Here is a 24926-nt window from a genome sequence, read left to right as displayed (position 1 = left end):
GGGACGAACGAAAGAAAGAAGGGAGGGAGGGCAGGGTGAATGGCGGGAAACCAATGAAGTGAAGTGGGGGAGAGAAACTTAATAATTTGAAGTGGATAGAGGGAGAGGCGGAGGGAGAGGGCCAAGGAGGGCGGATGAGGAGGAGGAGCAGGAGGAAGAGGAGGAGCAGGAGCAGGAGCAGGAGGAGGAGGAGCAGGAGGATGAGTGGAAACGCTTACGCAAGGGAATTGGAAGGAGCGAGGTTCTGAATTTTGAACAGACAAATGAGGCGAGCAAACAGATGTATACGTACCTGGGGGCGGCGTGGAGTTGTGAGTCTTAGCAGCATCCATGACCATCACTTCCCCTCGTGGTGGTGGTGATGGTGGTGGTGGTGAGGGGAAATGGTGCAGGCCGGAGTTGCCGTCTTGTTGGTTCGCTTCACGATGCTGTTGTGCTTTTATCTCTCATCCTGCAAAGATCAAGATAAGACAACAGATTAGGGAAAGGTTTTAAGTAGGGTGGATGGTCTTATCACTCACCTGTCGGTCATTATTGTTACCTGGTGTTCCCCTTGGCATGTATTTCCTTATCATTTCTCATCTTTTGTACCTCACTTGTAACTGTCTGTCTGTGTCTGCCTACCTCCTGACCTCCTGAGTTTCTCCCTGTCTGTCTGTTTGTGTGTGTGTCTGTCTGTCTCTCATTCCAAACACTTATCTTACTCTGAATCCCCACTTCTTTACTGTCTGCCTATCTGTCTGACTTCCAATCTCCTTATCCTCCCTCTGTCTGTCTGTCTGTCTCTAAATACTTTTCTTACTTTGCATCCCCATTATCTAAGTCTGTCTATCTATCCGCCTGCCTTCTGGCCCTCCCTTTGTCTGTCTGTCTATCTCTCTCTCCTCAAACACTCCAAACCTCACCGCCTTTCTTACCCACGGCACGCTTCTCCTTAATCCCTCAATATGCGTCCATCCATCAACAGTAACTCCTCTTCCTCTTCCTCCTCTACTCCACCCTTCTCATCCTCCTATCTGCCTTTACCCCCACAATCCCGAGTCGCTCCTTCACACAGATTCTTCCTTCCTCTATACGCTCCTTGTCTCCCCCTCTGTCAGACACGATGCGGCTTTCTCGACAGCTCCCACCCCTCCCTACACTCACGCATTTACTCATTGTCTTTACCTTTTCTTATACTATTTCAACTCTTTTTTTTTTAACGTCTCTCTACACACATCATCCTTATTCTTTTCTTTCTGTTTTTTTTCTTCATTTTATCTCTTGAACGCTTTCTCAGACTCGCCAAATCGTCTCTTTCCTTAGTGACGGAAGGAATAGCGACAAGTATTACATATCGAAACTAGAATGAAGTGTTTTGGTGAGTCAACTTTGTACAACGTTGGGATTTATATATGTGGATAGTGTGTGTGTGTGCGTGTGTGTGTGTGTGATGCAGAGAAGAAAGGAAACACTAAAACTATTCTTATACATCAGGAAAACTTTTGATTGGAAACTGAATAAAAGGGTTAAGTTTAAATGCATATATACATTGGAGTATTTGAAAAAGCTGTACAAGAAAGAAGAAGAAGTATCCTATGTTCCAGAAAACGTTCAAAGGATAACGAAATGAAAAAAAACGAAAGAAAGAGAAGAAGAAGGTAGAAGTATGTGCAGAGACTGTATAGAAGAGGAAAAAGAATAGTCAAGTATATATGTTCACTCTAGACGTATATGAACATTCTATTCTTTCCTGTCACAATGATTTATTAACTGATTGTTGTGACTCATTTTGATATTACGACAAACACTTAAAACGTCTTTCGAGCATATCTTTCCACTGCATGTTTTCGTGATCATGATAAGAGGTTAGTTAGGCATTATTGATAAGAGAGAGAGAGAGAGAGAGAGAGAGAGAGAGAGAGAGAGAGAGAGAGAGAGAGAGAGAGAGAGTGTGTGTGTGTGTGTGTGTGTGTGTGTGTGTGTGTGTGTGTGTGTGTGTGTGTGTGTGTGTGTGTGTGTGTGTGTGTGTCCGAAGGATATATGAACACGTGAAAAATGCGAGGCCATTCATATATCACCATAAATAAATAAATAAATAAAAATAAATATAAAAAACTACAATAAATCTTTCTCACACACACACAGGCAGGCAAGCGTTCACACCGTTCACACATACACACACACACACACACACACACACACACACACACACACACACCGCATATACACACCATTCATTCATTCCTATGCCGCCCAGTCAATGCTCGGTCACACGTGTTCGTCCGCACCGTCCCGGGATGCCTAACGAGGTGCTGTCCGTCACTTTTACAGCCAACACACACACACACACACACACACACACACACACACACACACACACACACACACACACACACACGTTCCGAGAAGGTCAGATCCCAAAATAGGGCGGTCACGCTTTCCTTTATCGCAGGAGTACATGATGATACTGCCTCCTACTTGCAAGAGTGAGGCTGATAAGAATGATATAGATAAGATACAGATAGATAAATAGATAGATAGATGGATTGATGACTACAAATACCCCTACCTCCTTAATATAGTATAGACAGATAGGAGTGATGAGTACAAACCTATATTTTCTCCTTGCAGTACCTGTCCTCAACGTTATTCCACTCATAATATACTAGAGATAGACAGATAATTAGATAGATAGATATAGATAGATAAACTGATGAATACTCCTCCACGTTACTTAACTCATGCCAAATTTCTCTCAACTAAATTCTTGGGTATATATATTCATAGCTTACTCCTTTCTTTTTATCTGGTAACAAACTTTTCGAGCTAACAAACCTTTTCATGCTATTATAATGTATTGCGTTGAATGAGACTGAGGAGTGGGAAGAAGAGGGGGAGGAAGAAGAATTGATTGACTGATTGGGATAGACAACCACGGCGCCGCAAGGGAAGAGGGAAGAGGGAGGAAGAGATGGAAGGAGTGAAGGGAGATAACGTGATAAGGAAGTTAAGGGACGGACGGAGAAGGGAGAGGAAGAGGAAGGGAGAGAGAGAGATCAAAGGAAGCGAGGGATACTAAAGTGAAACAGTGAAGGGAAGTAAAAACAGATAAAGGAGGAAGAATAAGAAAAGAATGGAAAAATGCGAGAAAAAGAAAGAAAAAAAGGAGACCGCAAAGACCCTGGCTGGAGTAAAAAGAAAATGGAAAATAAGGAATGATAAACGAGGGTACGTACGAGGAGAGAGTGAAATAAAGAATGAAAAGTGGGAAGACATGAAGACGAGCGAGAGAGGAGAGAGAGAGAGAGAAGAGAGAGAGAGAGAGAGAGAGAGAGAGAGAGAGAGAGAGAGAGAGAGAGAGAGAGAGAGAGAGAGAGAGAGAGAGAGAGAGAGAGAGAGAGAGAGAGAGAGAGAGAGAGAGAGAGAGAGAGAGAGAGAGAGAGAGAGAGAGAGAGAGAGAGAGAGAGAGAGAGAGAAAGAGAAAAGAGGAGGGGGAGTAAGAGAAAAAGTTAAGAAAGGTGTGGAGAAGAGCTGGAAGGGGAAGAGAGAGAGGAAAAGGAGTAAGAGGAAGAGAGGGGAAAGAGGGTACAGGTAAAGAAGGGGGAGGGGGAAAGGAGGAGGAGAAGGAGGAGGGGGAAGGAAAGGAGGGCAGAAGAAGGGAGGCTGGGAGGGAAGAAAGAGGACAAGAAATAGAGAGGAAAGGGAAGGGGAACAGTAAAAGAGCGGGTAGGAGGAGGAGGGGAAAGGAAAGGGGAAATAGAAGGGGGTGTTGTAGTAGGGGGAGGGGAAGAGTAGGGCAGTAGAAGGGGGTGTAGGAGTAAGGGGAAGGGAAGGGGGGTAGGGGTAGGTGGGAAGGGAAGGGGGGCAGTAGGAGAGGGGGGGAGCAGGGTGAATTAGGACGGGTGGATAGACGTCCTCCGAAGCGTCCTCGTCTGGAATAACAACGAGAACAGTACGCGTCTCGTCTCGTCTCGTCTCGTCTCTCTCTCTGAAGGACCTAGCCATCCCTCTTTCTCTCTCTCTTTTCCTCTCACCACCATCACCACTATTCTCCTTCCTATCTCAGTGTTCACTACCACAACTTTCTCCTTTCATCCCTTTTTTCCCTGCCCTTCATTCTTGCCCACACTCTCTCTCTCTCTCTCTCTCTCTGGAGGAAGGAGGTTATTGAGAGAGAGAGAGAGAGAGAGAGAGAGAGAGAGAGAGAGAGAGAGAGAGAGAGAGAGAGAGAGAGAGAGAGAGAGAGAGAGAGAGAGAGAGAGAGAGAGAGAGAGAGAGAGAGAGAGAGAGAGAGAGAGAGAGAGAGAGAGAGAGAGAGAGAGAGAGAGAGAGAGATGAATTATGTAGTTTATGAAGAAAAAGAGGGGTTCAAGGAGCATCAGGAGGAGGAGGAGGAGGAGGAGGAGGAGGAGTGGAGAAAATGAAAAGAGAAATACAGAGGAGAAAGATGAGGAGAAGGAAGACGGAGGAAGAGGAGGAGGAGGAGGAGGAGGAAGGAAAGTAAAGGAAAGGGATAAGAAATAAAATGAATAAAGAGAGGAGGATGAGGAGGAGGAGAAGGAGGAGGAGGAGGAGGAGGAGGAGGAGGAAAATAGAATAGAAAAATGAGGCACTGGCAGCAGAATCAACAGGAAAAAAAACACACACAGAGAGATTGAGGAAGGAGGAAGAGGAGGAGGAGGAGGAGGAGGAGGAGGAAGAGGAGGAGGAGGAGGAAAAAGAAAGAGGCAGTGATGATAAGGGAAACCTCCACATCAAGAATTTAAAGACACACACACACACACACACACACACACACACACACACACACACACACACACACACACACACACACACACACACACACACACACACACACACACACACACACAGGGGTCGAGTTACTCGTGGGAAATCTTGATCAAAAACTTTTTCCTTTCCTTTGTCTTTAAGTACAGCACCCGAACGGAACCCGGACTTAGGCTTAGCGGCCGAAGGAAGGGAGGTTGTGTAAGCGTGCGAGTAAAGGGGATGGGGAAAGAGGAGGAAGAGGAGGAAGAGGAGGAAGGGGAAGAGGGAAGAAGGAGGAAAAGGAGGAATGGGGAGGAAGAAGGAAAAGGAGGAATGGGGAGGAAGGAGCAAAAGGAGGAATGGGGAGGAAGGAGGAAAAGGAGGAAAGGGGAGGAGAGAGCAAGAGGAGGAAAGGGGAGGAAGGTAGGAGGAGGAGGAAAGGGGAGAGAGGAGCAAGAGGAGGAAAGGGGAGGAAGGCAGAAGGAGGAGGAAACGGGAGGAAAGGAGCAAGAGGAGGAATGGAGAGGAAGGCAGGAGGAGGAGGAAAGGGGAGGAAAGAGCAAGAGGAGGAAAGGGGAGGAAGGAGGAAAAGGAGGGAAGGGAAGGAAGGAGGAAAAGGAAGAATGGGGAGGAAGGTGGAGGAAGGAGGAAAAGGAGGAAGGGGGAGGAAACCAGAAGGAGGAGGAAAGGGGAGGAAGGAGCACATGAGGAGAAAGGGGAAGGAAGGTGGAGGAAGGAGGAAAAGGAGGAAGGGGGAGGAAAGCAGAAGGAGGAGGAAAGGGGAGGAAGGAGGACAAGAGGAGGAAGGGGAAGGAGGTGGAGGAAGGAGGAAAGGCCAACCACCAGTACCCATGAATTAGTCTAACGAAAACCGACTCTCCAAAGTTAGTTATTTGTCTTAATGGAGGAAGTGGAAAAGAAGAATCTAAACACAGGTAAGAGGAGGAGGAGGAGGAGGAGGAGGAGGAGGAGGAGGTAGAGGATTAGGAAGAGAAGGAACAGAACTCAGAGGAGGATTAAGTGGCAAAGTTTTGGGCAAGAGAAAAGAAGAGAAAAACAAAGAAGAGGAAGAAAAAAAACAAAAACAGAGAGAGAGAGAGAGAGAGAGAGAGAGAGAGAGAGAGAGAGAGAGAGAGAGAGAGAGAGAGAGAGAGAGAGAGAGAGAGAGAGAGAGAATGGAAATTAATGGTTAAAATTTATGAAGTCTGTCGATCTCGAGGAAACAAAGCGCAAGAAGGGAGCAACAGGGAAGAAAATTAAAGTTAGAGAAGACAGGAGGAAGCGGATGGAAATAAACTACCCCCACTTCGTCTTCCTCCTCCTCTTCCTCTTCTCTTCCTCCTCCTTCTGCATTTACCTTCCCGTCCCTCCTTTCCCATGCAGACTCCCTTCCCGTCCTAGTCTGTCTCCCTTTCGCTCTCCCTTCCACGTCCACCCCATGTCCATTCAGTTTCCAGCTCAACATCCAATCCTCTATCACGTTCTCCTCCTCATCCTTTATCGTATCTATCTATCCTTTCATCTTCTACCCCCTTCTACTGTTTCCTTCATCGTCCTCATCCCTGTCTCTCACCCTATCTCCGTGTTCTTTCATTCCCCTCCTTTTTTTTGCTACTTTCTCTGTTCCTCTTTTCGTTCTCGTCCGTTTCTCATTCTATCCCTCTGTGCTTCTTTTTCTCCGCTCCCTATTCCTTCTTTTTTTTTCAGCCACTCCTCCTTTCCTCCTTCCCTTTTTTCCCTTTTTCCCTTCCTTGTTTTTTATCCTCGTTCTGTCTTTTCCTCTTCCTGTCCCTTCTTCTCCAGCCCTTCCTCATTTTCCCTCCCCGTCCTTTTCTTGTTTCTTTATCCAAGTTCTGTCTTTTCCTCTTCCTGTCCCTTCTTTTTCACCCTCTCCTCCTATTCCCTCCCCGTCCTTTTCCTTGTTTCTTTATCCTAGTTCTGTCTTTTCCTCTTCCCGTCCCTTCTTTTTTTCAGTCCCTCCTCCTTTTCCCTTCCCGTCCTTTTCCTTGTTTCTTTATCCTAGTTCTGCCTTTTCCTCTTCCTGTCAGTTCTTTCTTGTCCCCACTTTTTTTCCCTTCCCCGTCCTCTTCCTCGCCCTTATCCGATCGCTGTCTCGTCTTTTTTCCACTTCCACCTCAATTCCCTTATTCCTGTCTATCTCTGTCTGTCTCTCACCTTATCCCTCTGTCTTTCTTTCATCCCCGTCCCATCTTCCTGCCCCTTCTTCTTTCCAGACTCACCTCAACTCTTTCTTTTCCAGTTCCACCTCATGTTTTCCTTCCCAGTCCTCGTCCTCTTCCTCATCCCATCCCTTTGCCCTTCTTTCAGCTCCTCGGCCAACATATGCAAAGTTTCCAGCCGCAGTACAAACTTATTCCGAAAACTGTGTTATGACTCAAGTTTAGTCTTACGTACAGGTCGAACGTGACGGGGGGAAGGAGATAGATATAGAGACAGATAGATAAGCTAGAAAGATATACAGAGAGACAAACCCAGACAAAGACAGACAGGCATACACACAAACATTCAGATATACATACACACTGACGCACACACAATTCATAAACAAAACAGACACCGAACGAAAACTAAAATAATATGTTGCCGGTGATTCGTTGCCAGTCAGCCTGTCGTTACAATAAAGTTCGCGCCAACGTATTAATTTACACCACCAAAACCACCGCCACCACCACCAACGCCGTCACCACCGCCGCAACTGCATCCAGCCTTCCTACTCCTATGTCACACCTCTACGCACTCTGCCTTACTCTGCAACTTTAGTTCACCGTGTAGTTCCCTTTATACCTTCTCAGCCCATCCTACCCAACCCAGCAATTCTGTCAGGGCCATAGTCTTAAACACATATCGGCGCCCAAGCACATATTTGGCAAGGCTATCGTAGGAGTTGTGGGCATTTCCATGAGTAGTTTTATGACCCTGGTAGTAGTGTGACCCTTCTTCTGTACCACCTTGCACGTGATAGAACACTTAGAACACTTATGAGAACCCGATTAATCTCCTTTTCGGTCTTTGGTAATAGTTGAGGTGAGGAAGCATCTGAGAATACCAATCTACATATATTCCCACCTAACCTGCGTCATTGCCATGCCTCCCTTGCCCGCCCCGCCCCGGCTCGATCCTCACCTGAAGACGACTTGAACGCACTGATAACACGTCCTTGCGGTGGTGCAGCGGCGGACACACTGACTCCGAGGCTGCCAAGATAAGGTGTCAGAGCAGCGGGTTGGGACACAGCGATAACACACTCTTGATCTCGAAGAGCTGCATTGTGAAGCGAAAGGGTGATTCATAAGCCTTTGGGGGTCATTGTACTGTTGATCGGGTCGTATTATAAGACATTTCGCCGCCCAAGAACACATATTTGACAAGGCTTTCGTAGGAGTTGTCGGCATTTCCAGTAGTAGTTTGATGACCCTGGTGGTAGTTTGACCCTTCTTCTGTACCGTGAACCTGAAGGAACACTCATTAGAACCCGACTGACCCCCTCTTTGACCTTTAGAAATAGCTGATGTGAGAAGCGAAAGTGTCTTGTAATACCAACCTAAGGGATGTGGTGGTGGTGGTGGTGGTGGTGGTGGTGGTAGGTGAGGAAGCATTTTCACTATCCCTCTTCAACACGGTGCAATAAGTACAGAGTCGAAGGAGTACGATTAGTATAAGTTACATCGTCTATAGGTGGCGATGGAGGTTCAGAAGTAGCAAACAACGGCATTCATAAGACGACGACAAAAAAATAATAACAATAATAATAATAATAATAATAATAATAATAATAATAATAATAATAATAATAATAATAATAATAATAATAATAATAATAATAATAATAATAATAATAACCATAATCACAGCTATTACCACACCTCGTGCACCTGATAAATGACTCCCTCTTAACCAGGTAATCGCAGTTGCATCACCCGCTAATTAAGACACCTTGAAGCACTAGATAAGCCTTTGATACGCGCTAACAGAGAATGCGAATGGATGTAACAGAAGAACAGGAGGAGTCTGTAAGAGGCACACACACACAAACACACACACACACACACACACACACACACACACACACACACACACACACACACAACCCCTCCTAACCCCCCTCACGCACACACACACACACACACACACACACACACACACACAGAGCCCTTCCTAACCCCCCTCACGCGCACACACACACACACACACACACACACACACACACACACACACACACACACACACACACACAGAACCCCTCCTAACCCCCCCCACACACACACATACATCGTTTTTTGGGTCATTTTCTTAAACAATTCGGCGCCCCAGCACATATATTTGACAAGGCTTTCGCAGGAGTTGTGGGCATTTCCAGGGGTAGTAATAGTTTTATGCCCCTGGTGGTAGTCTTTTTTTTTTTACAACAAAGGATACAGCTCAAGGGCACAAAAAAAGTAAACAATAATAATAAAAGCCCGCTACTCGCTGCTCCCATATCCCTTATCCTTCTTCTCTACCATGATCTTGAAAAAACACTCGAGAGAACCCGATTGGTGTCTTTTCTGGCCTTTGGAATTAGCTGATGAGAGGGGCGGGTAGCGTTTGGCATTATACCGACCATTACCTTCCTCACCTCTACACACGAGCAAATCCAATGCGTAACTAAGCTCTGAAGGTTATGAAGAGGAATAATCTCGTACGGATTAACACCTTCTCTCACAGCTGTTAATGCATCTGTGGTATGATCTAACATTTTATTGATTCTCTCTCTCTCTCTCTCTCTCTCTCTCTCTCTCTCTCTCTCTCTCCTCTGATTACACCCTATCCTGCGTCGATTAACTATACGCGTCGCAATCATACAACTTATTAATTAATGTCGCAGCTCAAGACTTCGTGGAAAGCTGCGTTAGAGGCGATATCCAAGAATTCATCATCATCATCATCAATAACAATAACAACAACAACAACAACAACATCAACACACACACACACACACACACACTCACACACACACACACACACACACACACACACACACACACACACACACATGGGCGAACGAGCAACAACAACAACAGTAAAATCCTATAGAATGGCCTGCTGGGGGTCGGTCTCGAGGGGGCAATGAAACCACACTACAAAAAAAAAAAAAAAAAAAACCGTTAGCTGCTGGAGAGAACTTAAAAAAAAAAAAGATGACCAGACTAGGAAAAAAAAAAGAGAGAGAGAGAGAGAGAGAGAGAGAGAGAGAGAGAGAGAGAGAGAGAGAGAGAGAGAGAGAGAGAGAGAGAGAGAGAGAGAGAGAGAGAGAGAGAGAGAGAGAGAGAGAGAGAGAGAGAGAGAGAGAGAGAGAGAGAGAGAGAGAGAGAGAGAGAGAGAGGATAACCAAACAAGGGGAGGGGGAGGGGAGGGGAAACAGAGGTAGAGGAATGCACGAAGTATCTGAAGAGAGGAGGAGGAAAGCCCAGGGAGGGAAGGAAAAGAATAGAGGACGGAGGAAAAGTAGAGGAATGTGGGAGGAATACGAGAATACACGAGAATACCAGGACATAAAAAAGAGTAAAGGGAAAGAGAGAAGGAGGCGGAGGAGGAGGACGGAGGGGGAGAGAAAGGGAGGAGGAAATAAAGGAGCAAATGAGAAAGGAAAGATGAGGACGTGGTGGTGGTGGTGGAGACGGGAGGAAATGGTGGTGGTTGTGATGGTGGTGATGGTAGTGGTGGTGGTGGAGATTGAGACGAAAAGAGTACTTGATAGAGGAGAAAGAGGAGAATGTTAAGTATGAGGAGGAAGAGGAGGAGGAAAAGGAGGTCGAGAGAAAGGAGATGAGATGGAGGAGAAAAAGGAGGCGAAGAGATTGAAAGGAAATAAGTTGAGGAAGATGAAGAGAAAAGAGAATGAGGAGAAGAATGAAGAGGAGGAGGAGGAGGCGAAGGAAGGAGAAAAGGGAGGTTGAGAGAAATGAGATGAGAGGGAAGAGAAAGAGGAGGCGAAGGAGGAAGAAAAGGAGGTTGAGAGTAAATAAGTTAAGGAAGAAGAAGAGGAAACAGAATGAGGAAAAGAATGAAAAGGAGGAAGAGGAGGCGAAGGAAGGAGAAAAAGGAGGTTGAGAGAGAGGAGATGAGATGGAGGAGAAAAAGGAGGCGAAGGACACACACCTTTGTACACACGTTATGTTACCTGCAGTCGTAATGATTCTCCCTCCCACAGGTGTTACAAGGTAAGGCTTTGCTGCATCGTTACCGGTAAGACTCAATTGTCTTGTATTTTTTTTTTGGAGTGTATAACTAACTGCCGCGGCTGCCTTGCACTTTAACTATTAAAAAAAAAATATTACTAGTACTACTCTTATGACTACCATTATGTCTACGTTAGTTGCTATTACACTACAGCTGCTTGCTTTTACTACTTTTATTACTACCACACATACCTTAGTTTTTTAAGGGAAAGGGAGCAGCTCAAAGGCAAGAAACGAAGAAATAATAAAAAAATCGCTACTCCTCAAAGCCAAACTGCTACTACAACTACTACTACTACTACTATCACTACTACTACTACTACTACTACTACTACTACTACTACTACTACTACAACCACTACTACTACTACTACTACTACTACTACTACTACTACTACTACTACTACTACCACCACCATCACCACTTCTATATACAACTGTTGCTACACACTAAACATCAACACCGTCCAAGCCATTATCATCAATTTACTATACGCTATAATTACTGGAATAATTACACTGACAAACACCTGACCTGCATACCTGTAGCAACATTATATACACGTACAGGTAAGATGAAGAGTTAATTAGAGGAAATGAAGGAATGAGAGAGAGAGAGAGAGAGAGAGAGAGAGAGAGAGAGAGAGAGAGAGAGAGAGAGATTCCAGCAGGATACGCCATGGTGGAAAGGGTGGGCGGGGTGGGTGGGTGGATGTGGGCGTGGGGGTGGGCGTGTGGGTGGGCGTGGAGAGGGTACGAGGTAAGTAGAGTGTGAAGGCAGACGGGGGAGCTGAAGCGTGTGTGCGTGTGCGTGTGCGTGTGTGTGTGTGTGTGTGTGTGTGTGTGTCCTGAGTAAGAGGGAATTTAGGTCAGGCGTTTTTTAATCCTTTCCTCGAAAAATCGCTACCCTACGGAGGTTGAACACACACACACACACACACACACACACACACACACACCTCATCTAACTCATACACGGCACATGATATCTCAAGAGTTCATTATCTTATCATTTATTTTAGACTCCAATCTGATTTTAGCTATGCCACCCTTTCTTGATCGCCTTATCTTGAAGTGCCACTCAAAGATAAGCATGAGGGGGAGGGTGCATACGTGAGCCTTTCTTATTCACGACTTTCTTTTCTAATCCTCAACCCTGACAGCAACACTGGATTCAATGCCCGAAGTGTAATATCATAATCCTCTCCTGGCTCCCTTCCCTGAAAAGTCACACGGAGATTATCCAAGGAAGGTGCTGAGAGAGGGCCAGTTAAGATCACATCACTAAGGGCCTTTCTACGTGCCGCCTGAGATGGTTTTGAATATGCAACACGGCGAGGCGCTTAATATGCATCTCTTTTTCCGACACCATAAGTTATTCCTTTGTGACGGTGAAGGGAATCGTCTGAGCAGCCACCGTCATCGTTAGCTTTCTATTACTCAAGGCCTGTCTCTCTCTCTCTCTCTCTCTCTCTCTCTCTCTCTCTCTCATTTGCAGCCGAAGGGAGGGATAGGAGGGGATTGAGAAGGACGTGAACGATGGGAGGGAGTAGAAGGAGAAGGAGGGGAGGGAGAGGAAGATGGAGGGTACTGAGAGGAGGGGAGGGAGACGAAGGCAATGGAGTAGAGGAAGAAAAGGGGAGGGACAGGAAGGAGAAGTGAGGGAGAGGAGGGAGGGAGGGGAAGGAGTCTTATTCTCAGTTCCAATTACCAAAACATCACGATTGAGTTCTTTGTTTCAGTGCATACCTCATCAGCAGGCATTCAGATTATGTTTACCCAACCGGTTTTAATTTTTCTTAATAAGGAGGAATATTGAAGACGATGCAAAATAATAATTACGCTAAGACTTTTATGATGAAAAGGGGCGTTTTGATCCTACCTAGCGAAATATCTCAACCCGAAGGAAGATGGAGACACTGAGGAAGTAACACCGAGAAAGGCGCTGCATCTTCTACGCCTAACAACAGCTCGCGGACAGCCAAACACTCGCACCAAAACGCTCACTCAAGAAAGATGAAAACTGCAGCGTGTTGGACCGGAGGCTGCGGTGGTGAGGGAGTCAACCACCAGTCTCTCCTTGTTTGATTTACTAACTACGAAAAATGTATACATGATCTCCTGCCTGGTATAGTGAGGGCTGATTATGTATATTATTTTTTTTTCTGTTTGAGTGAAGTTACACAACCCCCCCACCCCCAACACACACACACACACACACACACACACACACGGCCCGGTAGCTCAGGGGTAAAGCGTCTGCCTCACAACCAGAAGGACCGGGGTTCGATTCCCCGGCCGGGTGAAGATAAGTTGGGTTTATCTTCTTTCACGTGTAGCCCCTGTTCACCTAGCAGTGAGTAGGTACGCGACGTCAGGCAAGGAGTTGTGACCTCGTTGTCGCGGTGTGTTGTGTGTGAGTGGTCTCAGTCCTACCCAAAGATCGGCACAATGAGCTCTGTGCTCTTCCGTAGGGGAACGGCTGGCTGTCTCGAGAGAGACCCGCAGCAGACCAAGAGGTGAATTACACACACACATACACACACACACTCCGTCACGCTGACTCGATGGGGAAATCCTCACCCTCCACCCTCTCCACCTTTCTATATCTTTCAGTGGTGGTAAAGAATCCCCCTCCTTTCCCTCCCCCTTCCCCCTCCAACACCCCTCTAGCATCCCTCCTCCCTTCCCCTCCACATATTTACCCCTCAACGTTGGTTTAGCCTCACTTCCCTCTCTCCTTCACCTCCCTACTTTTCAATCCTTCCCTTCCCCTCAATCTATTTACCCACTAATAACGTCAGTAGTGTGTCTCTTTCCCCTCCCTCTCTTTCTCTCTACCTAACTACCCTCCCCCTCCACCTATCAACCCCTCTCCGTCGGTCTAGCATTACTGTATTCCCCCCGCCCGAAACAGTGACCCCCCCCCCCCATGTATAATGCCCTCGGCCCCCTCCCCTCCAGCCTCCCCCCACTCCCCCCGGTGTCCAAACGTCCCCCACAACAGCGACAGCAACAGCGACAGCCACGACAAATTTTATAATAAACAGCGGCCAACATCAACCTCCCCCCCCCCCCTCCCTCACCACATGAAGCAGCGGCCATGGGCGGATTAATTGATAAAAGTTAGCGGCCAAATTACTTCAGCAAATGGACAATAAGTTAAATAGATAAAAAAAACGAAAGTAATTTAAGGTCACATGCACATATATTACACACGCACACGAGCACACACACACACACACACACACACACACACACACACACACACACACACACACACATTATCTTTACTGAGCAATCGTACATCGGCACGTTGATAAAAGATAGCGACGATTTGGTTATTTTTATGATATTATCAACAATGTCATCAGAGAGAGAGAGAGAGAGAGAGAGAGAGAGAGAGAGAGAGAGAGAGAACTCACCCCTACCCCCCCACCCACCCCCTCCCTTATGAGACACCTGCAGCTGTTTCGTAGAGTTTCGTCATTTCCTGAAGAGGGTAAGAAGTTTCCACAAGGAGAGGCCACAGGGCTGTTTGAGGGCTATTGGGGAGGGGGGGAGGGGAGGAGGAGGGGAAGGGTAGAAGGGGAGGGAGCTGAAGAAACAGGGTGAGAAATAGGGGAGGGGCGAGGAGAGGGGAAGGGGTGAGGGGATATGTAGGGATGAGAGGTGGGGAAGGAGTAAAAGAAAGGATAGGATAATGTAGAAAAAGAAGACTAATACGTAAGAGATGAAAGAAAGGGAGCAGATGAGAAGAGTGAGTGCGAGAGGGGGGAAGATGGGAAGAATATAAGAAGAAAAGAGGAGTTAGTAGATAGGGGGTAAACGATGAGAAGGGTAGAGAGGGAAAGGAAAAGGCGAGGGAAAAGAGGGAGAAGGGACAAGAGAAAGTTTAGGGAGAGGGGAGATTATGGAAGAGGGGAGATAAAGGGAGGTGGTGGGATATGTGGAGAAGGACAGGAGGAAGGGGAGAAAGGAATTTGCTATAAAGTAAGAGGTGTAATGAGAAAGGGAGAAAGAAAAGGAGAGAGAGAGAGAGAAAGAGGGAGAAGTGAAAGAGGAAAACAAGTGTTAATAGCACAAAACTGTGCTAAATAGGCGTCACATGAGCCTCAACCCCCCCCCAACAATTCATATTATGTAACTAGGGGTCTAAAATGGAAAATGCTGAAAAGTAAAGATGGCGCCACTATAAACACTTGCCAGCGCCACAACGGGCTGGGGCCGACCATCAGGCCCTACTATGAAGGCCTACCGGCGCCACAGGCCAAGACGTAAAAAAAAAAAAAAAAAAAGCAGCTGACTTTGTTTATAATACCATGTTCAGGGGTAACAAATGTTATCATACATGTCATGTCTACAATGCATGGGTAAACCAGGAAAACAACTTGAAGAGAACAACAACAACAACAACAGTAAGAAGATGGACAATCTGTTGATCAGCGTCTGCGACGCCGATAAAAATGATAAGGGAGAGGGTGAAAGTAAAGTGCATGAAAGAAGAAAAAGTAAAGAAGATAAAGGAAGAAGGGAAGAGACAGTGACGAAAATAGGACAAGACAGATGATGATAGAGACTGAGCAGAAAGGGATAATAAAGCGATGATTGATGAAGAAGGGAAGCAACAAGAGGCGATTGAAGAAGGAGGAGGGGAGAGAGAAGAAGGAGAGGAGAATATATACAGAGAAGACGGGAGTAGAGAATATTGATAATGAAGAGGAATATGCACTTAGGGAGGAGGGAAGGAGAGGAGAAGAGAGAAAAATGGATAACTGGATAAGATGAGCAATACAAAAGGGAGGAAGGAGGGAGATAAAGGGAGGAACTGGACAGAAAAAAAAGATGGAAGAAATGAAAATGAGAGAAGGGAAGGGGAGAGGAGGCAAAAGAGGGGAGAGAGGGAGGTGATAACGGGGGATGATGCGAGGGAAGGTGAGAGGAGGAAGAGGAGGAAGAGGAGGAGGAGGAGGAGGGGAGGTACCTAAGCGGAAGAGGGTCTAAAAGGGATGATTATTTTCACCACAACAACGCTCCCTTTATCTCTCCCCTCCCTCCCTCCTTACCTCCCTCCCTCCCTCCTTACCTCCCTTCCTCCCTCCCTTTCCTCCATCCCCATACCTATTCCCTTTTTCCCCCTTATCTCTCCCCTCCTTACCTCCCTTCCTCCCTCCCTTTCCTCCATCCCCTTACCTATTCCCTCTCTCCCCCATATCTCTCCCTCCTTATCTCCCTTTCCTCCATCCCCATACCTATTCCCTCTCTCCCCCTTATCTCTCCCCTCCTTACCTCCCTTCTTCCCTTTCCTCCATCCCCTTACCTATTCCCTCTCTCCCCCTTATCTCTCCCCTCCTTACCTCCCTTCTTCCCTTTCCTCCATCCCCTGACCTATTCCCTCTCTCCCCCTTATCTCTCTCTCCTCCCTTCTTCCCTTTCCTCCATCCCTTACATATTCCCTCTCTCCCCCTTATCTCTACCATCCGTACCTCCCTTCTTCCCTTTTCTCCATCCCCTTACCTATTCCCTCTCTCCCCCTTATCTCTCCCCTCCCTCCTTACCTCCTTACCTCCCTTTCCTCCATCCCCTTACCTATTCCCTCTCTCCCCATTATCTCTCCCCTCCCTCCTTACCTCCCTTCCTCCATTCCTCCCTTTCCTCCATCCCCTTACCTATTCCCTCTCTCCCCCTTATCTCTCCCCTCCCTCCTTACCTCCCTTCCTCCCTTCCCTTTCCTCCATCCCCTTACCTATTCCCTCTCTCCCCCTTATCTCTCCCCTCCCTCCTTACCCCCTTACCTCCTTTCATCCCTCTCTTCCCTCCATCCCCTTACTTATTCCCTCTCAACTCTCCCCATCTTCTTAAGACTATTCACTCCTCTTCCTCTTCCTCCTCCTCCTCTTATGCTCTGGGGCCTCTCAGTCCACTCCCTACTCCCCCTAATTCCTTTCCCTTCTTTTCCCTCCTCCTCCTCCTCCTCCTCCTAAGAGTCACATCTCACAGGGAAAAAAAAAAGCCTGTTTCTCCTCCTTCCCTTTTTTTTCTTTTCTTTTCCTTTCCTGAGACAATACACACAAGACGCATTTCCACATTTCCATCTACATTTTTAACTCTCTCTCTCTCTCTCTCTCTCTCTCTCTCTCGATGACCCACTCAGGCGCGGAAATTACTTCAAGATTGTTATTGTGGATACAGGCTCCTCCTCCTCCCCCCTCCCCTCTCTGTTTCTGTTTCTCTCTCTCTCTCTCTCTCTCTCTCTCTCTCTCTCTCTCTCTCTTATAAGGAAGAAAGGAAATAGAGGAGGAGGAGGAGGAGGAGGAGAGACAGAAGGAAGGAAAAGAGGAAGGAGAGAATGATTAAGAATTTGAAGAGGAGGAGATTGGCTGGCTGGGTGAAAGAGGAGGAGGAGGAGGAGGAGGAGGAGGAGGTCAGCATCGAGATTACACCATTCCTTTTCTTCACTTCCTCATCTGTCCCCTCCTCCTCCTCCTCCTCCTCCTCCGCTGCACTGGATCACAATTCGAGAGAAATGACTGATAAAAAATAGACCACCTCGATAGATTAGCATTATCCTCGTAAAAAAAAGAGAAGAAAAAAGAGAAAAAAACGAGAAAGAACACAAAAAATAAATGAAAAGGATAAGAGAAAGACGGTAGAGAAAATAGTAGAGAGAAAATAAGAGAGAGAAAAGAAAGAAGGGAAAGAAAGGGAAAATAGAAGTGTCAAAGAAAAGGAAAACAGGAAGAAAAGGAAAACAGGAAGAGGGAAAAAACCGTAAAAAAAGACTTTGATTATTATTATTATTATTGTCATCGTAAAGAAGAGAGAAAAAACGAGAGAGAAAAATATAGTAAAAAATAATCAAGAAAGAAGAACATAGAGAAAAAAATAAGAGGAGAGAAGAAAGAATAAAAAAAGGGAACATAAAAGAAGAAGAAAGAAGAAAACAGGAGGAGAAAAAGTAGAAGAAAAAAATAAAAATAAAAAACGAGAAAGAAAGGGAAACTAAAAAGATAGAAAGAAGAAAACAGGAAGAGAAAAAAAAGAAATTAGAGAAAAAGGAAAAAATAAGTAACAAGAAAAAAAACAGGAGGAAAAAAAAGTAGAAAAAATAGAAAAATGAAAACAAAAATAACGAGAAAAAAAGGGAAACTAAAAAAGATAGAAAGAAGAAAACAGGAAAAGAAAAAAAAGGAAAATAGAGAAATACGAAAAAATAAATAACGAGAAAAAAAGGGAAACTAAAAAAGATAGAAAGAAGAAAACAGGAAAAGAAGAAAAAGGAAAATAGAGAAATACGAAAAAATAAATAACGAGGAAAAAATGAAAAAGAAAAAAATAAAGAAACAGGAAGAGAGATCCAAATAAAAATATCACACACCTGCGACTCTACCTGGCGGCCGCGTTAGGTTAGGCCCGATCACCACACTGTCGGCCAGCACCTTTAAAGAGATTAATATTCTCTCTCTCTCTCTCTCTCTCTCTCTCTCTCTCTCTCTCTCTCTCTCTCTCTCTCTCTCTCTCTCTCTCTCTCTCTCTCTCTCTCTCTCTCTCTCTCAATCTATATGTATTTTTGCTTCTTTCCTTGGTTATTCATTTCTTTATCTATCTATCTATCTATCTATCTATCTTCCATTCCTTTTCTCTTTTTTCTGTCTTTTTCATCTCTAAGTATTTTTCTGTCTACCTATGCATCGATCTAGCCTCTCTCTCTCTCTCTCTCTCTCTCTCTCTCTCTCTCTCTCTCTCTCTCTCTCTCTCTCTCTCCGGGCCAACAGGTGTGAGCGCTCAGCACCTGCAATAATAGGAACGATAAAGGCAACACTATTCCCTTCCTTATACGTCCTTTCATGCATCCTAACACCCTTCTGATGGGACGCTCCACGTGGTATTTGAACCTCTCTACTTTCCTACTCGATCCCATGTGTGTAGGATCGGTGTTTATTCCTTTGTAGTTCCCTCCTCTTTCCTCTTATTATCTCTACTCTTCCTTCTTCTGCTCCTTCACCTTCCTGTCTTTATTTCGTTTATTTTCTCTCCTCCACCAACTCCATTTTTTTACGGTTTATCGTTTTCTCTTAATTTTCTTTCGCCTCCATTTCAAGCTCGTTTCCTTTTGTCCTATATTTTCCTACTCTTCTTCCATTTCCTCCTCTTTGTTTTTCTATTCTCCATTATCTTCCTTCTCTTCTCCCAGCTCCTCCTCCTATTCTGCTATATATTCTTCTTCTATTCTTTTCTGCCACCTCCTCCATCTTATGCTTTTTCCATTTTTTTTTTTACCAGTCTTCCTCTTCTTCCGCCTCCTCCGTCCATCTCCTCCTTTTATTTTCTTATTTTGCTTTCTCTTCATCTCTTCTCTATTTCTTTCCTCTCCAACCACCTCGTCATTCTCTCGTCTTTCCATCATCTTATTTCCTCCACCTTCTCCTCCTCCTCCTCTCTCCTCGTCATAACACGTTCCGTTCACCTTTTCATTTTTGTCCCTCCGGCTGCTTGAATACTTCCTCTTCCTGACTTTCTCTCTCTCTCTCTCTCTCTCTCTCTCTCTCTCTCTCTCTCTCTCTCTCTCTCTCTGACTCAACTCTTTTTTTTTTCCTATCCTGCGGTGACTGATAGGCTGAATGCATTGTGTGTGCGTATGTGTGTGTACGAGAGAGAGAGAGAGAGAGAGAGAGAGAGAGAGAGGGGGGCTCCTTCCTGATGATTCACACCAGGGAGAGTTATCTGTTTTGCACGTGACTTCCGCTCCCTCCCCACCCGGCCCCCACCGCTGGACAGACGGACAGACAGACAGGCGGGTGGACGGATGAACAGGTATACGACAGGTCAATGAACGGGCGGAGACGGACAAGAAATACACACACACACACATATATATATATATATATATATATATATATATATATATATATATATATATATATATATATATATATATATATATATATATATATATATATATATATATATATATATATATATACACACACACACACACACACACACAGAATGATGAATGGACTGATGTGGAAAGAAAGAAAAATGATGGATGAAAAAGATGAGGGAAAATATATACAAATGATGCCATGAAAACAAAAGACAAAAAAAAAAAAAAAAAAAAAAAAACGGAAGCAAATAGAGCATAAATTTTACTACTTTTTACTTATATTATCACAACTATTCTTCTCTATTACTATCTTTACTACCACAATTATTTTTTACATTACTATCATTATAATTACTATCATTACTTACTTACTTGATACTTGATATAGTTTAGAGGAAAACTCCTCAGAGCCATAGTGGTCTACCGCTGCTGCCGGTCCCAGCATCCCTAAGCTGAAGGGTAACGTGGTCCGCTAATGAGTTGGTTGGTGCTCTGCAGAGTGCGGTGTAGCCTGGGACTGGCGGCTCGTCCGGGACCGTCCGCAGGTACTTGTCCAGCTGGGACTTGAACTTCTCTACAGAGCAGCCAGTGATGTTTCTTATTGTTTTTGGGAGGCTGTTAAAGGTCTTGGGGCCACCGTATGGTAGGCTGGCAGAGAGGAGGGACTTTAGACGTGCTGGTGCATGGGTTGGTGTGGCTCTCCTGAGGCATTTCCGTCCCATCCTCTCGTTGGTGTAGGCCTCCACTTTGTTGGTGGTGGAAGGGTTAGGTACTCTCCCTTCAATTATTTTCCAAATGTACAGTATGGAGTACCTCTCTTTCCGTCTTTGTTGGGAGTATAGGCCTAGCCTTTTCAGTCGCTCCCAGTAGGAGAGCTCTTTCATCCCTTGAATCTGCCTGATGTAAGACCGTTGGACTGATTCAAGAGCTTGGATGTCCGTGGCCTTGTGGGGGGACCACAGCTGACTGCAGTAGTCCAAAATGGGCTGGACTAGTGCTCTCCACAGAGTCATGAGGCAATCCTTTTCCCGGGAGTAGAAGGTTCTCAGTATCCACCCTGCAATCCTTCTGGCCTTCTTTATGGTCTCCTGGGTGTGGTGGTGGAAGGTGCCGTCAGCATCAAGGTGGACTCCCAGGCATTTAACATGCTGACTGGTGGCTATGGCTTGTTTTTCACTGGACAGGAGGGAGGTGTTGTTGAGGGTCTCCTGGTTTGAGCCACTTCTGAGGAGCTGGAATTTGGTATCATTAAATGTCATGTTGTTATTTTTAGCCCAGTCGTATATTACGTTGAGATCCTCTTGGAGAAGTTGGACGTCCCCTCTTGCTCCAATGCTTTTGCGGATATTTGTGTCGTCAGAAAAGGAGGCTGTTGTTGAGTGGCTTACTTCCTCGTCTATTACTGTTTCTTACTTTACTGTTACTACTACCAATACTATTCTTTGTTATATTATCACGTAAAACACAAAACCAACCAATCAAGACGAAGAGGAAGCAGAAAAAAACGGAGATAAAAAAGAAATGAACAGGGAGGATGAAAATAGAAAATAAGAAAAGACAGACAAGACAAGGAGGAAACAAAAAAAAAGATAGAAAAAAGAGAAATGGTCAAAGGATGATAATACAGAAAATACGAGACGAAGACAAAGACGAGAGAAAGAGGAAGCGGAAATAGAAGAAAAATAACGGAAAGACAAAATATAAAAATGATGATCAGAGGATAAAAAAAAAAACGAAAGGAAGACAGCGAGGAAAATCACAGCAACGCGAATTAAAGAAGACAAAAATGGTCGAAGGATGAAAACAGAGAATACGAAAGGAAGACAAGACAAGGAGAAAACAAATAAAAGAGAAAAAAAATGCGAGAAGAGTTAAAAATGGTAATAGGATGAAAATAAAGAAGACACTCACGCAAAGAAGAAAACGAAGAAAATCACACCAACACGAAATTAAGTAGAAAAAAAAAAGAAATATACAAAAAGGTGAACAAGGAAGAACACGATAGCACATGGATACCACAAAGGAGGGAAATAACGAAGACGAACGGTAATTAAAGAGGAAAATAACGAAGACGAAAGGTAATTAAGGAGGAAAATAACAGAGGCGAAAGGTAATTAAGGAGGAAAATAACGAGGGCGAAAGGTAATTAAATAGGAAAATAACGAAGGCGAACGGTGAAAATAACGAAAACGAAAGGTAATTAAGGAGGAAAATAACAGACGAAAGGTAATTAAGGAGGAAAATAACGAAGGCGAAAGGTAATTAAGGAGGAAAATAACGAAGGCGAAAGGTAATTAAAGAGGAAAATAACGAAGATGAAAGGTAATTAAGGAGGAAAATAACGAAGGCGAAAGGTAATTAAGGAGGAAAATAACGAAGAATAGAATTAATTAAAGGTGACAGAGCCCAGGTGACAGTAAACAAGGTGACTGACAGACAGGTGCTAACAAACATATACAGACAGGCAAATAAACAGACAGACAGACGGGTAAACATCACGTCAATCTACCCGCTGCCTCCAACCCCCCCCCTCTCTCTCTCTCTCTCTCTCTCTCTCTCTCTCTCTCTCTCTCTCTCTCTGTTATCGTTTCCTTTGTCCTCCTTTCCTTCTCCATCGTTTCATATTTTCCTATTTTTTTCTTTGTTTTCTCATCTCTTCGAATTTTGCATCTTTTCCTCCCTTCCTCTATTCCCCTTTTCGCCTTCCTTTCTATTCGTCCTTTGTTTTGAATCCGCCTATATATTTTTTCCTCTTTTAATCCTCCTGAGTATTTTTCCCGTTCTTTCTTTCCTCCCTACTCCGGGTTCTCTGTTTCCTATTCACTCCCTTTTTTTTCCCCCTCATTCTCTTTCTCTTCTTGTCCTTCCTCCCCAATACTCCTCTTCCCCTCCTCCTTATTTTTATGTATTCCTTTACTACTACTACTACTACTGGTATTATTTTTCTCTCTTTTTATGCTTTCTTTTCCTCTTCCTCCCTTCCTTTTTTCCTCCTTTTTCTATCCTTAAGCCTTTGTTTCTTTATTAGTCTCTTTGGTTTTCCTCTTCGATTCTCCGCTATTCGTTTCCGCTGCACTTCCGTTCGCTTCTTCCTGCACTCATTTTCCGCTTCCTTTTCCTCAATTTTTCCTTCCTTTTTCCTATTTTTTTACTATTTATTTCCTATTTATTTCGGCTGCACTTCCGTTCGCTTCTTCCTGCATCCTTTTCCTCTTTTCTTTCTTCCCTTTTCCTGTTTTTTTTTTAATATTCATTTTCTATTCGTTTCCGCTGCACTTTCTGACATCTCCCTGCATCCTCGTCCTCATCTTTTTCCTCTTTCCCTCTTTCCTTCCTTCCCCCCGGGGCGCCACGCAGGACACATAATTAATCTTTTTGTCCCCTCGTCACTGTCGCTTACTTCCGCGTGTTCATGTTCCTCTTAGTCTCAACGTGTCACCGCTCATTATCTCCTCATGTTCTCTCTTTGTTCCCTTGTCTCTGCCTCTCGTCTGTCACCCGTTGTTCCGTCCTGTCCCTCTGCGTCCTTGCCTGTCCGTCTGTCTGTCTGTCTCTCGTCTCTTCTCTCATTCTTTGTCGTCCTGTTCGTTTCTCTCTCGCTTTATTTGTTTTCCTGTCTCCTCGTTTCGTCTAATCTCATTTTCTTCCCCTGTCTTTCTCTCTCGTTCCCTTTTCTGTACGTTTTTCTGCCTTTTTCTCGTCTCTTTCACCTCTCATTTTTTCTTTCTTTGTTGGTCTCTCATTTCTTCACGTCTCTGCCTTCCTGTCTCTAAATTCATCTCTCACTTTCTTTGTTTTCTTTCGATTCCTCCTTTTTTTTTGCTCTCTGTCTTCCTGTCTCTCGATTCATCTCTCTCTCACTTTCTTTGTCTTCTTTTCGATTCCTTTTTTTTTTTCTCTCTCTCTCTCTCTCTCTCTCTCTCTCTCTCTCTCTCTCTCCTGTCTCTTATTCTTTGTTTCTTTATCAATCTCTTATTCCCGTCACTGTCTTTCTGTTTTCCTCTCTTTCTCTGTCACTCTTTGTTTCTCTATCGATCTCTTCTTATTCCACTTCTCTGTCTCTCTCACTGATTTCTTGTCTGTCTCTCTCTCTCTCTCTCTCTCTCTCTCTCTCTCTCTCTCTCTCTCTCTCTCGTCTCTTCTGCCATTCTTTGTTTCCGTGTCAGTCTCTCATTCCTTTCCCTGCCTGTTGCTTTTTTTCTTTTTCTTTTTTTTTGCCGTGTCAGTCTTTCCTTTCCTTTCCTTCCCTGTCACTCATTTTCTATATTTCTATTTTTCATCCCTATCTCTCGCTTCCTCTTCCTCTTCCTGTCGTTTGAATGAATACTTCCGTCTCTTTTTTTTCTTCCTTTGTCTCTTGCGAATGTGTTTTTACTTATCCTCCTCCTCTTCCCGTCTCTTCTCTTTCGTGCCTCCTGTCTACTCCTCCTTGTTTTCTGTCTGACTCGTTCATACATATTCATTTCTATTCAGTATTTTATTTCAGCATTCTTTTGTTTCGCCATTTACATTCTCTTCTTTCCTCCCTTCCCTTTTTTTTCTCACGTCTCTCTCTCTCTCTCTCTCTCTCTCTCTCTCTGAATTTAGGTTCACTTCGGTTCCATTGTTCAGCATGTTTTTCAGGATATTTTTCGCGTCTCTCTCTCTCTCTCTCTCTCTCTCTCTCTCTCTCTCTCTCTCTCTAGGTCTCAGTTCCACTGTTCAGCATGTTTTACAGGTTATTTTTCTCTCTCTTTCCGCCCCGTTTCCTGGTTCATTTTACTACGCTGCACATTTCTATACAAATATATTTTTCCCCGCCGGTGCTGTTTCCCCGCCAGCCTCCTCTTTGTCTTTTTCCAGGAAACTTTATTCTCTTTTGTTTACCAGTCACTTCCCTTCCAGCGTTGTCCTCCTCCTCTTCCTCTTCCTCCTCCTCCTCCTTACCGTTCTCCCTACGCGATGGCCGCTTCCCATTCTTCGTTTTATTTTCCTCATTGAGTTTCCTTCAACCTCCCTTTTTTGCTGCTTTCTATTGTCCTCCATTTGTTTTCCCTCCAATCCATTAA

General features: G+C 44.7%; 1 protein-coding gene across 4 annotated transcripts in view; it reads right to left on the bottom strand.

Annotated features, from left to right (window-relative positions):
- LOC127009073 (monocarboxylate transporter 13-like) overlaps positions 1–24926 on the bottom strand; it is a 159775-nt gene that overhangs the window by 45885 nt on the left and 88964 nt on the right. For 3 of the 4 annotated variants that reach the window (XR_007761570.1, XM_050881790.1, XM_050881815.1), the window contains exon 3: positions 293–451. Coding sequence is in view for 3 of the 4 variants with exons in the window: in XM_050881790.1 (XP_050737747.1) it covers positions 293–338 (46 nt within the window). In the remaining variant the exon portion in view is untranslated. Of the gene's footprint in view, positions 1–292; positions 452–7896; positions 7981–24926 lie in introns of those variants that run through there. The other variant, XM_050881806.1, reaches the window with a different exon arrangement.

This window comes from Eriocheir sinensis, chromosome 4 (assembly GCF_024679095.1).
Source record: "Eriocheir sinensis breed Jianghai 21 chromosome 4, ASM2467909v1, whole genome shotgun sequence".
NCBI lineage: Eukaryota > Metazoa > Arthropoda > Malacostraca > Decapoda > Varunidae > Eriocheir > Eriocheir sinensis.
Note: the sequence above shows the minus strand (reverse complement) of the source record. Positions and strands in the feature narration are given on the sequence as shown.